A 12898-nucleotide genomic window follows, 5' to 3' on the forward strand; every position below is an offset into this window, starting at 1 on the left:
CAGTAGACTAAAAGACTTGAAAATGCATGTTTCTGCCCTGACAGGGTCCTGTGGATGTGTTTAGGAACCTGCCTTTCCTTACATCCAGTGTATATAACAGCATTTCTTCTTCTTATCCTTTTAACATTGTGAGTGCTGGGTGCTGCCTTGCGTTAAGCCATGTTGTTACCTAGGCTGTACTTGGCACAGGCAAAAGTGTTAGAAATCTGAGTATGACAGTATAACAGAGTAGAAGACTATGTTTTTATAGGTTGGTTTGTTTGTTTGTTTTGGTACTTGGTCAGGATAATTTTATGCTCCATGTATTGTGTGAAGTGTATCAATTGGATGTTGTTTTCAGTTCGGATGACATGGATGGTCCTGTGGAAGACATCGGCAGCCGTTCCTGTGTGACACGCTTTGTGAAGACACTCTTATCAATTATGGAGCATGGTGTTAAGCCTCACAGTAAACACCTCACAGAATACTTTGCCTTTCTTTATGAATTTGCCAAAATGGGAGAAGAGGAAGTGAGTATAGCCTTGTAGATTTGGGAATTAGGCAAATATATGCATGTATACATATTTAAGTAATACAATATCTGCATATTTCAGAGCCAGTTCTTGCTTTCACTGCAAGCCATATCTACAATGGTCCATTTCTACATGGGAACTAAAGGACCTGAAAATGTAAGTTTTAATACCTTGTGTAACGGGATCCAGTCTTTCATGCTTTACACGTGATCATTAGTGCTCTGTCTCTTGAACCATCAATGTCAGCTGTTAAATTAAAACCGCTTCACTTGTACAATTTTTTTCAATGTTTAAGTGGAGATAGTATTTTAAAATAGCTGAGCTCATTATTTCTGTTTAGTATAGAAACAGATCTTAAGTTGCCCTTATCATGCTGTTAACAGTAACAATTGATTGCTTGCTCCTATTGTACAACTTAAGCTTTTAAATTTACTTTCTTTTGTTATTAAATTGACCACCACATCAGGCTGTGTAGTTGCTTCAACCAACCTAGATTTGCATTTGTAAATACAATTTAGTGTATGCAAAAAGAATGCTTCAGCATGAAAATCACATGGTTATGTATTTACCTGGTTTGCTTCGTGCAAGTTTAAATTGCTTTAATAAAAATACAGAATATATGCAAAACCCACGTACAGGCTCTTTGAAATTAAAGCTCAAAATTACCACATTGATGTTACCTCTTTTTTCCTTCAGCCTCAGGTTGAAGTACTTTCTGAGGAGGAAGGGGAGGAAGAAGAAGAGGAGGAAGATATACTTTCTTTGGCAGAAGAAAAATACAGGCCTGCTGCACTTGAAAAGATGATTGCCCTGATTGCTCTTCTAGTTGAACAGTCTCGCTCAGAAAGGCAAGAGCTTCTGAAAAACCAAAGTAAATTCTGATCTAAACTAGTTCAGAAAGGAATTAGAGATTTTAGGGGTCTAGTTGTTCTAGGGGGTTTTGTGGGCTTTTAGCAGCATAGAAGAGCTTGTATATGGGCCTTTTACGTTTTTAACCATTTAAAATACAGAAGTTTTGTCACTGTTTACCAAATAAAAGACTCCGGCTAAATCATTGTGCAATTTCTCTTGTGGAAATTCTCCTTAACCGTATTTTTAGTAATCTCTGAAGTAAAATGATAAAGATTTCTTTGTATTTTAGGCATTTGACTTTGTCACAAAACGACATGGCAGCATTAACAGGAGGAAAGGTAATTCATTTAAATGTGACTTTATAAGCCTCAAAGAAATACACACACATATATATATATATGTTTACATATGTCATTGTAGACAGTTTACTAGTATCTTATATTTGTTGCAGGGCTTTCCTTTTTTGTTTCAACATATCCGTGATGGTATCAACATCAGGCAAACTTGCAATCTCATTTTCAGTTTGTGTCGGTACAATAATCGACTCGCAGAACATGTAAGTATCAGAAGCTGTAGCTGTTTGTTGAAAAATCTTACTAAATAAGTGTATTTGAGTGATGTTTATTATTTTAACCGAATAAGCACAAGTCTAAGTGAGTTTTATTTGTTTTGTTTTCAAGATTGTGTCCATGCTTTTCACATCTATAGCAAAGTTGACTCCTGAGGTATGTAAACTTACTACCTGTATATTAAATAATTTGTATTAATATTTTTCCGTTTTAAAGTACCTAAATAATCCTATGCCACTAAAAAATCTTGCATGAAAGATGATCCATGGCAGTTTTTGTGGCATTAAATGAAGTCTAACTGCACTCTATGCTAAGTTTTAGACAGATTCTGGTATGCAGTTAAAGGTGAAAATTTTATTCAAAGCCAAGCAACATATTTCTAGATTCTCCATCCATATGAATTTTTAAAAATTTGGTAATAATAAAGCATGTAAGCTAGAGCAAGTGGAGTTATGTAATTATCACCTGGTTGTTCAAGTTTTGGGGTGGTATTTTACGGTTCTGTGCATGCAAAACACATTTCTCAGTCAGAATAAATTCCTGCCCTGGTAATACTGAGAGTTGCAAATGAATCCTACATTAATAAGATGTACAAGGCTTACTCTCACACAAGAACATTCTTGTATACTGTTGTCAGAAACAAGAAAATAATCAGGAAAAATTGAAGGCATGTCAAGTGGAGGAGACATGACCGTGGCTAGAAAAGCAGCACATACTAAATCTTTCTCAAGACAGCTTTGCTTTGTGTGATGGAATGGGCACTATCAGATGGCAGTCTACTTCCCTCCTGTCATGCTAACACTTGCTGCATTTTTACACTTTCTTTGCTTTGCCCATACACATATGCACCAGAGACATTTTTGGTAGGGTGCAAAATACTGAATAATAGTAACTAGTCAATTGAAGCATTATTTAAAGCTGAGTGAATCCTAAGAAAATAATTTTTTAAAAATTCATATGGTAGACATGTTGGTATTTCAGAGGAAAACAGTATGCCAGTAAGAATAAGCAGTGTAAAACCTCAAAATGTGGTGCTTTTGCAGAAGCTTTTCAGGATCCATATTCCATGTTATGCAAAAATAATCGCTTCTCCTAGATTGTGAAATGTTCTGTATACAAAAAACAGGATAAACTGATGAATTCTTTGAGATTGTACAGTTTGATTTTCCCCCCCACTTTCTTCAGGGTAACATCTGACTGACATCGTGTGCTGTTTTTTCCCTGTAACTATATATACTTCTGCTAGACTGATCCCATCTAGTATGATCATGTTGCCTTGCACTAGCTATAAAAAGCAGCTTAATTCTACTGTATTTGTATGTGGGTACAATAGAATCAAGAGATATATGTGGGGGTTATTTAGCGATTAAATAATAAGGAATTAAAAGTAATGTTCATGTCAGAAGTTTGTAGAAATATATTTTCATGCAAATGTTTAAGGAATTTTTAAAAGTCTCTAAAAAATTAGTGTATGACATTATATGGATCAAAATGGATATTTTTATTTTCATGCGTTACAGGCAGCCAATCCTTTTTTCAAATTGCTGACCATGCTAATGGAATTCGCTGGTGGACCTCCAGGAATGCCACCCTTTGCTTCTTACATTCTGCAGAGGATATGGGAGGTACAACAGAAAGAAAACAGAAGCTAAATTGACTTTCTCTTTTTCATACTATTAGGTCTACAAAAGGGTTTTATGTATAATTGCCATTTTTGATGCATTAATTCATCATTATTTTTTATGACCATTTCTCTTCCAAGTAAAGTAACAGTAACAGCTAATACACATTTGAAAGTTCTACTCTTAACTTCTAATGTTATTTTAAGAGCGTTCTGGCTAACCAGTATTTCAGTGTAAATTTTAGTTTGATGATTAATTAATTGATTCATACTAAGGGTCTAGAATGCTGCTTCTAGGCAAATTCCACTTATTTGTCTCAGTTAGCCTTTTTTCTGTAAATACTTCAAGAATGATAATTTGTTAGGTTTTTTTTCCATTGTGGTACTGGTTCTTTTTAGTACTGTTTTTTTCTCTCTGTAAAATATTCATTAACATTTCTAACTCATAAAATAGTCCTAAATTTAATCTAGTAGATAATTGCTGTAATGCAGGAGCATTCTTGCTTGCTTTCTAAAGTGAGAAAGAGACTTAAAGCCAAGTTGGCACAGGGATAATTCCTTGATCTGAGCAACAGATTAGGAGTTATTAGAGTTTTCATTTCAACTAACTGCTCTTTGAGTTCCCATTACAATTCACTGAGAACAGTGTGTCCAGCCTGAACACTGCTGAGGATAAGCTGTTGAGCAATCTTTAATACTCTCTTGAAAAAAAGTGGGGCTGAGGTCTGTAAAAGATCACTACTGTGCAGAACTGCGACCTCTGGTAAACACAGACCTCTCTTACCCACCAGTGTGGCACAGAATATGGATTGCTGTTCGAAAGGATGTTACTCCTTGTTAGAAGTAGTTATAGAGTAGGAACCACTAGGTAATCTGGGAAAGTGTACAGCAAGTGTTTGCAAGGTGTCTGGTCTGAATATAAATGAGCTGTACCTCAGGTAAATCTGCACCTCAGCATACAATGGATCTTAAGGTCAAGAATTATGCCAAGCTGCTTTCTGTGTATGGAGGGGCAGTGGGTTAGGAATTTCAGCAATAAGGAAACCCTTCCAAGTTCTTGACCATATTAAAGTTGTGACATGAAGTGCATGAGCTTCATGCTTTGATTTGGTCACCAGCCAGAAAGGAGTGTGTGTAATTTGTTAAGCAAGCCTCTTATTTTTGTTTCCCTACTTATTCTTACTACACCAACTGAACATACAGAGGAAGCAAGTTGGTTTCTGTTGGAAAGCCAGGCTGTGAGCTGTAGAATTGATTCAGTCTCTGGTGCTATCAGCAAGATTACCCTTACCTTGTTGACACCTTTGAAAGTTAAGAGTTACAAACTGTGCAGGCAGGGATGAGAAGTCCATTACTAATGCATAGGGAGATTTAGGGCACAGAACATAACTTTTGCAGCCACTCCAATTTCTAGAGTAATTTAGAAATGATAGAGTGAAGAAGACAGTAAAAAAATTAGTCTCTTTCTTAGAGAGAACTCTCTAGCTATTATGAAGGAAACCTGACAGATTAATTTGTCATTTCTAAAAAAGAAGGGGGGTGGGTGGGGGCTGTTCTTAATCTGTTTATTTTTAAGTGGATTAAATTTTTATAAGCACAGTTTTGGTCATGTCAGATGCTTGTATTCTTCCAGGTAGATTAGAGTAGTTTGGAACAGCTTCAGGATACAGTTACTGCCTGTGGTTCCTTAGAGTTCCTTTTGTACTTGTCTAGGCAACTGGACCTCAAGGTGAAAAGAAAATAATTTTTTAAGCTAACAAATGAGCAAACAGCATTTGTTGGCCTAATAATGTGTCATCAGATTCTTAAACTACACAGAACCAGAAAGGTGCAGGCAGCTACATTTTTTCCTTATTATTTCTAAGGCTTTGATAACTGTACAACAGCTCCACAGGCTTTTCATTACCTTTGAAAAGCACTAGATGAATTTATTATTTGAAGCTGCATATTCATAAAGAATATAATAGCTACTCTCACCAGGAAGCTATATGGACACATTTGCATACCACTTATGTTCTTTTGATTTATTTTATTTGTTTATAAATACAAGATTGTTCAGTTTTCTAAGTCATTACCATTTCAACTCTTAAGTATCTCAAAATATGCAGAAAGGATCTCTTGGGTAACTTCCTGGGCTTAGACTGAACTTTCAAAAGCTCTAAACAAGATTGAGAAGCACTAACAAGTGAAATTTTAATAATGGTTTCCTTTGTCTGGCAGAGTACCTCAGTCATGTAGGTTCTTTGATAGTCCTATGTGATTTTGAAAAGTATTTTGAAAGCCTCTGTAGTTATTCTTAGGGGGTTTTAATACAAACAGTACATAGTATCAAGGTTAATGTATTCTTTTTGATTTTTCTGCTTTTCTTTCAGGTCATTGAATACAACCCATCTCAGTGCCTGGATTGGCTGGCTGTGCAAACACCTCGAAATAAACTGGCTCACAGCTGGGTGCTGCAAAATATGGAAAACTGGGTTGAACGGTTTCTTCTGGCACACAACTATCCTAGAGTTAGAACTTGTAAGCTAATTTAAATTGAAAAAAATATTCTTCTGTTGTAGCAAGCTAACTATGCATGGGGTATTCCTGCCACAAATGAAACACATGCTTCTGTGCTTGTTTTCCTTTTTCAGTTGTTTTAGAATGGCTATATTTTATAATATTAGTACATATGTGGTGCATCATCAAGCCATACTGTTTGGTTTTGATGAAAACTGTGTTTCGATTTTGTAACTTGAGTGATATATTAGTGGGTTCTTTATCTTACATGGTTAAAGGCAGGAAAACCCAAAGAAGAAAAAGAGCTAATCCAAGAGGTTTGTCATAGTGTCCATCACATAGCTGTACTTTAGGTAGCAGTACATGTTCTTCTTTCAAGAAGCAGCAGCCTGTGCTTCTCCTCAGCTCCAGGGTGTCCTGGCTCCCTAGTTTTTTATGCCAGGAATAACAACTGTCAGATTGCCACATGACATTTTCAGCCTTTCCTGTGTCTAAACTTTTTTATAAAGAAGATTCCAGAATACACAGGCCACACTTAACTTGAATTAATTTTCTGTAGTTGAAGGCGATGTAGAGACTGGAGGTATGGCTCAACAACAGACTATATGGCACAACAGACTTCAGCTGTAAACATCTCTGAAGAGATAATGACACCTTGATCAAATGGAAGATACTTTAGTCATAGAAAACATCTGGATTTCTATTTCTGCAATCATTTAGAACGATTAGAACCAAGCAGTAGACAGGAATATAGGGTGAAGAGGCCTGAAAAAAAACCTCAACACCATTTTTAACATGAGTGGTGCTAGTCTTAGCCACTGATTCCTTCTATTTTCATCTCCAATGTCTATATAGTAACATTCTATAAAAGGCTTTGAAATTTGTTAATGTAATATATAAATAAAATGGAATTTAGCTTCTTTTTAAATGACTGTTAAGCACGTGTCATTTTTCGAAGATGTAACAGATTTGTTTTTATTTGAAGCTGCAGCCTATCTCTTGGTGTCGCTTATTCCAAGCAATTCCTTCCGTCAGATGTTCCGATCAACCCGCTCTTTGCACATCCCTACACGTGATCTGCCTCTCAGCCCAGATACTACAGTAGTCCTTCATCAAGTCTACAATGTGCTTCTTGGCCTTCTTTCGAGAGCTAAGCTATATGTTGATGCTGCTGTTCATGGCACTACAAAGCTTGTGCCCTACTTCAGTTTCATGACATACTGTTTGATCTCAAAAACTGAGAAACTTATGTTTTCTACTTACTTCATGGACCTATGGAACCTTTTCCAGCCTAAGCTTTCTGAGCCGGCCATAGCCACAAACCACAACAAACAGGCTTTGCTGTCTTTTTGGTATAATGTGTGTGTCGACTGCCCCGAGAACGTCCGCCTTATTGTCCAGAACCCCGTGGTGACAAAGAACATTGCCTTCAATTACATCCTGGCAGACCATGACGATCAGGATGTGGTGCTCTTCAACCGCGGGATGCTGCCCGCCTACTACGGCATCCTGCGCCTCTGCTGTGAGCAGTCCCCAGCCTTCACCAGGCAGCTGGCTTCTCACCAGAATATCCAGTGGGCCTTCAAGAATCTCACGCCACACGCCAGTCAGTACCCAGGAGTAAGTAGATTGATACCAAAAACTTCCCTAATGTCTCTTGTAATGAAAGAGGTGAAATTACTTCTTTAATGGATGTGCTGGTGAAAGTAATTGTATTTTGACCTTCTGGGATAAGTAATTAATGTGTTTAGATCTGATTACTGGGGATACTATTTTGTTGTTTTGTATTTTTCTCCTTGATGTGTAGCAGTTGGAGAGCAGATGTGTTTTTCTGGGAGCAGACACTGGTGTTCCCATTGTTCTTCAATGCTCTGTACAGCAGCCCAGTCATAGGAAACAGAATAGCCTTTACTGGTGGCCTCAAAGAAGTGTGTTGCATTCTAACACACTAAGTTGGAAGAATTCCCAGTAGTTTCTTCATTGTTTTCAGGTTTCTACAATGTGGCCAAGGTTTAACCTGCTGCATTCAAAGGATGGCTTGGTGTTTGCCTTGGGAGCACTTGTGTACCTTTAGAAAACATTGGTTCACTGGAAAGTTGCTTGATGTTTACATTATGACACGTGCAGTAGAGTGTAGATACTAGTTTAAGTATCCAAGCGTAACTGAAAAAACAGATTTACAAAGTTTTTAATAGGCAAAAATATGCTTTTTTTTTTTTGGTGTGATTACTCAATATTGGTTTGGGGTCCTTTACAGGTATATGAGGACAGAAAGAATACAAATGTTTTCTTCAGTATGTATAGAAGGAGGATGCATAGGATCTGTTATATCAAACTGCTATGTTGTCTAGTTCCCCTCACAGACTAACTTCTGTACTCTGACAGTCTTGGGAATAGCCCTGCTGTTTCCATTACTTAGATCTCTCCTCAGAAATCTCCTTCTGGCTTGCCAGGGACTTTAGTTACTTCACTGTGTTTAGGGTTTCTCATGCATATAGTCTCCATTCTCCAGGAAAAGCCAGGAAGTTTGGCCACATAGAGCAGGATTTCCCGATTCTTTTCTTTCTCCCTTTCTCTTTCTCTCTCTCTCTCTCTTTCTCTCTTTCTCTTTATATATACATATAGCAATGAGCTGTGCTGTTAGGAGACATCAAAACAGCCATTTTAAGTTTATAAAGGTTATTTTAAATAGCCAGGTCTTAACATGTGCAGTCAATAGTGAAGGCTAAAAGCAAATTGCATTGAAGTTAGCTAAGAAATAGCCACAACTTCTCAGTCAAAATTTTAGTTTTTAAGAACTGCTTGTTATTTAAGGTTGAATTGTTTTCCACTGATTTTTATAACTTTGTATAATGCTTAAAAATGTATTCCAATCTGAATTTGATTAAATGTATTTGATTTGTACATTACTTAATAGAAGTATTATAGGATAAGTAATACCAACAAAAAGATATAAACCATAACATGCAGAGAGAGGTTACTCTAACCTAATATTTTTTGTGTGTTTTAGGCAGTAGAAGAGCTGTTTAACCTCATGCAGCTGTTTGTAGCTCAGAGACCAGACATGAGAGAGGAAGAGATAGAAGACATAAAGCAGTTCAAGAAAACAACCATAAGCTGCTACCTGCGCTGCTTGGACGGACGGTCCTGTTGGACTACTTTAATAAGGTACATTAGGAGTGAAGTTGTGAGATGATCTAATCCTGTCTGAGTAAGAGCTATATTTTACCTAACTATTTTGATAATTTTTTTGAAAAGAATCTTTATAGGTGCACTTACTTATTCAGAAGTAAGCGAACAGAAAATCTTCTTTCAGAATCCATTATTTGTGAATGTATTTTATTTTAGAATGTTTCATCATGTAAAATTCAGAAAATAGGTAAACACTTGACAGTAAACAGGTGTAAATCAATATATATGTTGTCAGGGTTCAAAAAGAAACACCATAACAAAATTGAAGTAGTAGAGCCCTTGGAAAAAATTAAACCCAAATCAGTGTTCTCATTCAGCATTTAAGCTAAAATTCCATTCTCAGCCTACTGTGATTAGTTGAGGTTGGCAAAGCAGCAATTTCAGCTGCTGTTGCTGACATTTGCTATTCTTGGGCAGAAATGTTTTTTTTAGAAATATTGCCTGTGGGACAGAGTTAGTATATTGTATCTTCAAATAGTTTTTCATTTTCAGTCTATCTTCAGAGTACCTCAGAAGCTGCAGTTTGGGTATTTTGGTGTAACTCTAAATGCCTCTGTGTGTAGGTCAGGTATTGGAGTTTGAAACGCAGCTGTGATGCATTTAAACACTTCTGTGACAAGGGGCAATGACCTGAGTTACCTGAAGGGATTACAAAGAGCACAGCCAGATTTTCCCTAATACTCTGGAAGAATTGTTGTATTGAGAGGAATGGTTCCTTAGTTATAAATCGTCTTCTATTTTCTATTTTGCTGCTAGCATAACATGTTCTGATACTTGTTTTTACACATTTAGAAGTCCAGACATATGCTTGGCTGGACCTATTTAAATGTGTCATTTGACAAGCATAAACTTCTGTCTTTTGAAATGCATCCCTTTCCTCAGGTTTTTGCATTTTTGCATACAATATTTGGGAAGTATTTATTTAGAGGTTGTTTATAAATTACTTTCAATAACATAAGGTTTTCATAAAAGAGCTTGAGATGAGAGTATTTTTAAATGATGGGGGAAAAATAAAGAAAATTATTCTTTTGGGGTTTCTTTGCTCTTCTGTGCTTATTTTCCTAAATGCAGCATAAGCATCGCAATTTTAAGCATTTTGTCTGATTAGGAAAAGTTCTCAATGTTTGTATTTTTTTCCTAGTGCCTTCAGAATATTATTAGAATCTGATGAAGACAGACTTCTGGTTGTGTTTAACAGAGGATTGATTCTGATGACTGAGGTAAATACTTTGTTATTTAATTAAAATAAACATTTTGATTTCCTATCAAGTTTTCCCTTCCTTCCTGACAATGCCTTTGCTTTACATTGTTTCTATATGGTATAATCTGAAATAGATGAAATATACATGCATGCTGCTTAACCAACATAACCTTAAAATCGTAAGAATCGTAAGATTTACCATATATTTTTCTAGGTCTAAATACTTCTGTAGGAGGTTAATTGAGTACGTATGAGCCAATACAAATCTTAATACAGGCTAAAGATAACAGGTTAGCTGATAAATTTTGGTATGAGTACTATAAAGGGATGTAGCTTAAATAGGAAAGATCAGCAAGAACTAAAGGTGATCTCATTTATCAAAGACAGGTACAATTGCTCTGGGGTTCATAAGAGTAAATTAGGTCTACTGAAAAAGCTGCAAGTGGTACTATATAGCTGCAAGGAGACTGCAAGTAGTCATGAGTGGCAAGAAATCAGTTTTGACTTCTTGACATAGGTACTTTCCCTGTTGTTTTTATTAAGATTCCTTTAATAGTAAAAAGATAAGGAAAATATTTGCATGCTGCTCAAGACAGAGGGGGGTAAAGCCCACAACAGATAAAGTTGAGAGGAGTTACTACTAGTGTGATGTCATTCTCTTTTACAGATCAGCTGTGAGCGGATGGCTGAGCACAGTCACACAATTTTTATTAGTTAAGTGTTAAAGCAACGGATTAAAATAGAGAAATAACTTAAAGGATACTTAAGACAGAATTGTGATTAATATTTCTCAATAGTTCCACAGCACTTCAGAGGCAGTTCTCCTGATCTTTCATACTTACTGTGCTTCTGTTTACAACAAATGGTCTAAGAGCATACAAACTAGATTTCTTTGGATTAAATTAAATTTAAAAATATCTGCAGAGAACACACAGCATATTTGAGTTGTAAATGGATATTTGGTCCACGACACCAGACCAGAGTCAGTTTAAAATAGAGGAAAAAGAATGAATACCACAGCGCTTAAAAGGGTGCTGTTTGGATGTCAGGTCCTTGCCCATCAATGGTTTTGCTCTACAGATTAACTGTTGCTGTCCTGCAGTAATGTAGGAAAAGCCTAAAAGATGTTGCTGAAAAAGGTCTGGACTGCCAATGGCAGCTGTTTTAAGATCACTGTGTTTCCAGAAGACTGAAAAAGGGCACATACAGTGTTTATCTAATTTTATTTTTTCCTCCTTAAGATATGTATAAGATCTTTAGGTTCTATTCAACACTTATATTATTGAGATGAGAAGATGTGTTTATTAAATATACTGACAATGCAAAGTTAGGAAGGATGCAAGGTTCTTTTGAGAACAAGATGAAAAATCAAGATTGTCTTGAAGTGTTGGGAAAAGTGTAAAAATATGATGTGTTTAATTCATGGCATACATAGAATGGTGGATTCAAGGAGCAGTAACATACTGGTAAAAATTCACGGTGCAAGGCAAGTGAAGAGGAGGCAGCTGTAGCTGTATGCTAAGTGGGATATTGGAATAGATTCCTTCAGGTGTCAGCCAGCACAACAAAGTCATCAGGACTTTGAGCAAATACCTGTCAATGAAGATATTTAGTGTGCCTTAAGGCATGTGTATTCCAACCCCATTTTTATATGGTTTAAAGCAATTCTCTTAGCTTTTTTATGTCACTAGTTTGTATTTTCTGGGACAAAGTGTGATAGAAAAAGCTAGAATTATAAAATCAGTTAAATAAAAAAAAAAAGACATGACAGAACTGATTGAAAATTTAGTTTTCATGAGCTTGTTATATTAGCTAGCTCACGTTGAGTGAACTGGGGCTAAAAAGTTAGAAACTGAGCTATAATTTCATTCTTCCATGGAACTCATAAGCAGACTAAAATGCACACAGATCTGTATAAAAAGAACTTGTTTGACAGCTTAGTTTTAACACTGATCCATATTAACTATGAATAATGCAGTTTATAAAGAACGTGTAAGATAAGATGCAGTTTATTCTGTGTAAAGCAGTGCTAGAACTTAGATATAACAAATGTTCAGCTTTTAGCTGAATTACTTTGCATCTTGAAATTACCAGGTCTTGTACTTTCTCTTGTTCCCTGGAAGTGTTTTGCATGGTACAAAGTAGTGCACTAAAGGGTTGTTACATCCAGAAAAGTTTTCCACTTAGACGAGCTGGCCATGTGTCTTTTTTCTTCACTATTTATATAAAAAATAAGTAAGGCATATCAAGGTTTTGCATTACAGAGAATGAGATTGCTGTTCCTTCAGCTTTGAAACTATCCCAGAAGATTAAATATCCTTTCTTACATTTTCTGCTAGAATTTTTGCAGTTCTTTTCCTTCCCTATATTTCTATAAATCACAGATGCCCAGAAGATATTCTAGTTATAAAGGAAGTAATTCATCTGATGTGCAATCATAGAGCATTATATC

The 12898-nt window shown here is 36.1% G+C and overlaps 1 protein-coding gene across 2 annotated transcripts in view; it reads left to right on the top strand.

Annotated features, from left to right (window-relative positions):
* Nucleotides 1-12898, top strand: part of USP34 (ubiquitin specific peptidase 34) — a 124871-nt gene that overhangs the window by 102364 nt on the left and 9609 nt on the right. For both annotated transcript variants that reach the window (XM_030446954.1, XM_030446955.1), the window contains exons 60-70: nt 341-509; nt 594-668; nt 1209-1360; nt 1654-1702; nt 1816-1920; nt 2045-2089; nt 3454-3558; nt 5927-6074; nt 7039-7673; nt 9064-9221; nt 10387-10465. In XM_030446954.1, coding sequence (XP_030302814.1) covers nt 341-509; nt 594-668; nt 1209-1360; nt 1654-1702; nt 1816-1920; nt 2045-2089; nt 3454-3558; nt 5927-6074; nt 7039-7673; nt 9064-9221; nt 10387-10465 — 1720 coding nt within the window. The remainder of the gene's footprint in view (nt 1-340; nt 510-593; nt 669-1208; nt 1361-1653; nt 1703-1815; nt 1921-2044; nt 2090-3453; nt 3559-5926; nt 6075-7038; nt 7674-9063; nt 9222-10386; nt 10466-12898) is intronic.

This window comes from Calypte anna, chromosome 3 (genome assembly GCF_003957555.1).
Source record: "Calypte anna isolate BGI_N300 chromosome 3, bCalAnn1_v1.p, whole genome shotgun sequence".
NCBI lineage: Eukaryota > Metazoa > Chordata > Aves > Apodiformes > Trochilidae > Calypte > Calypte anna.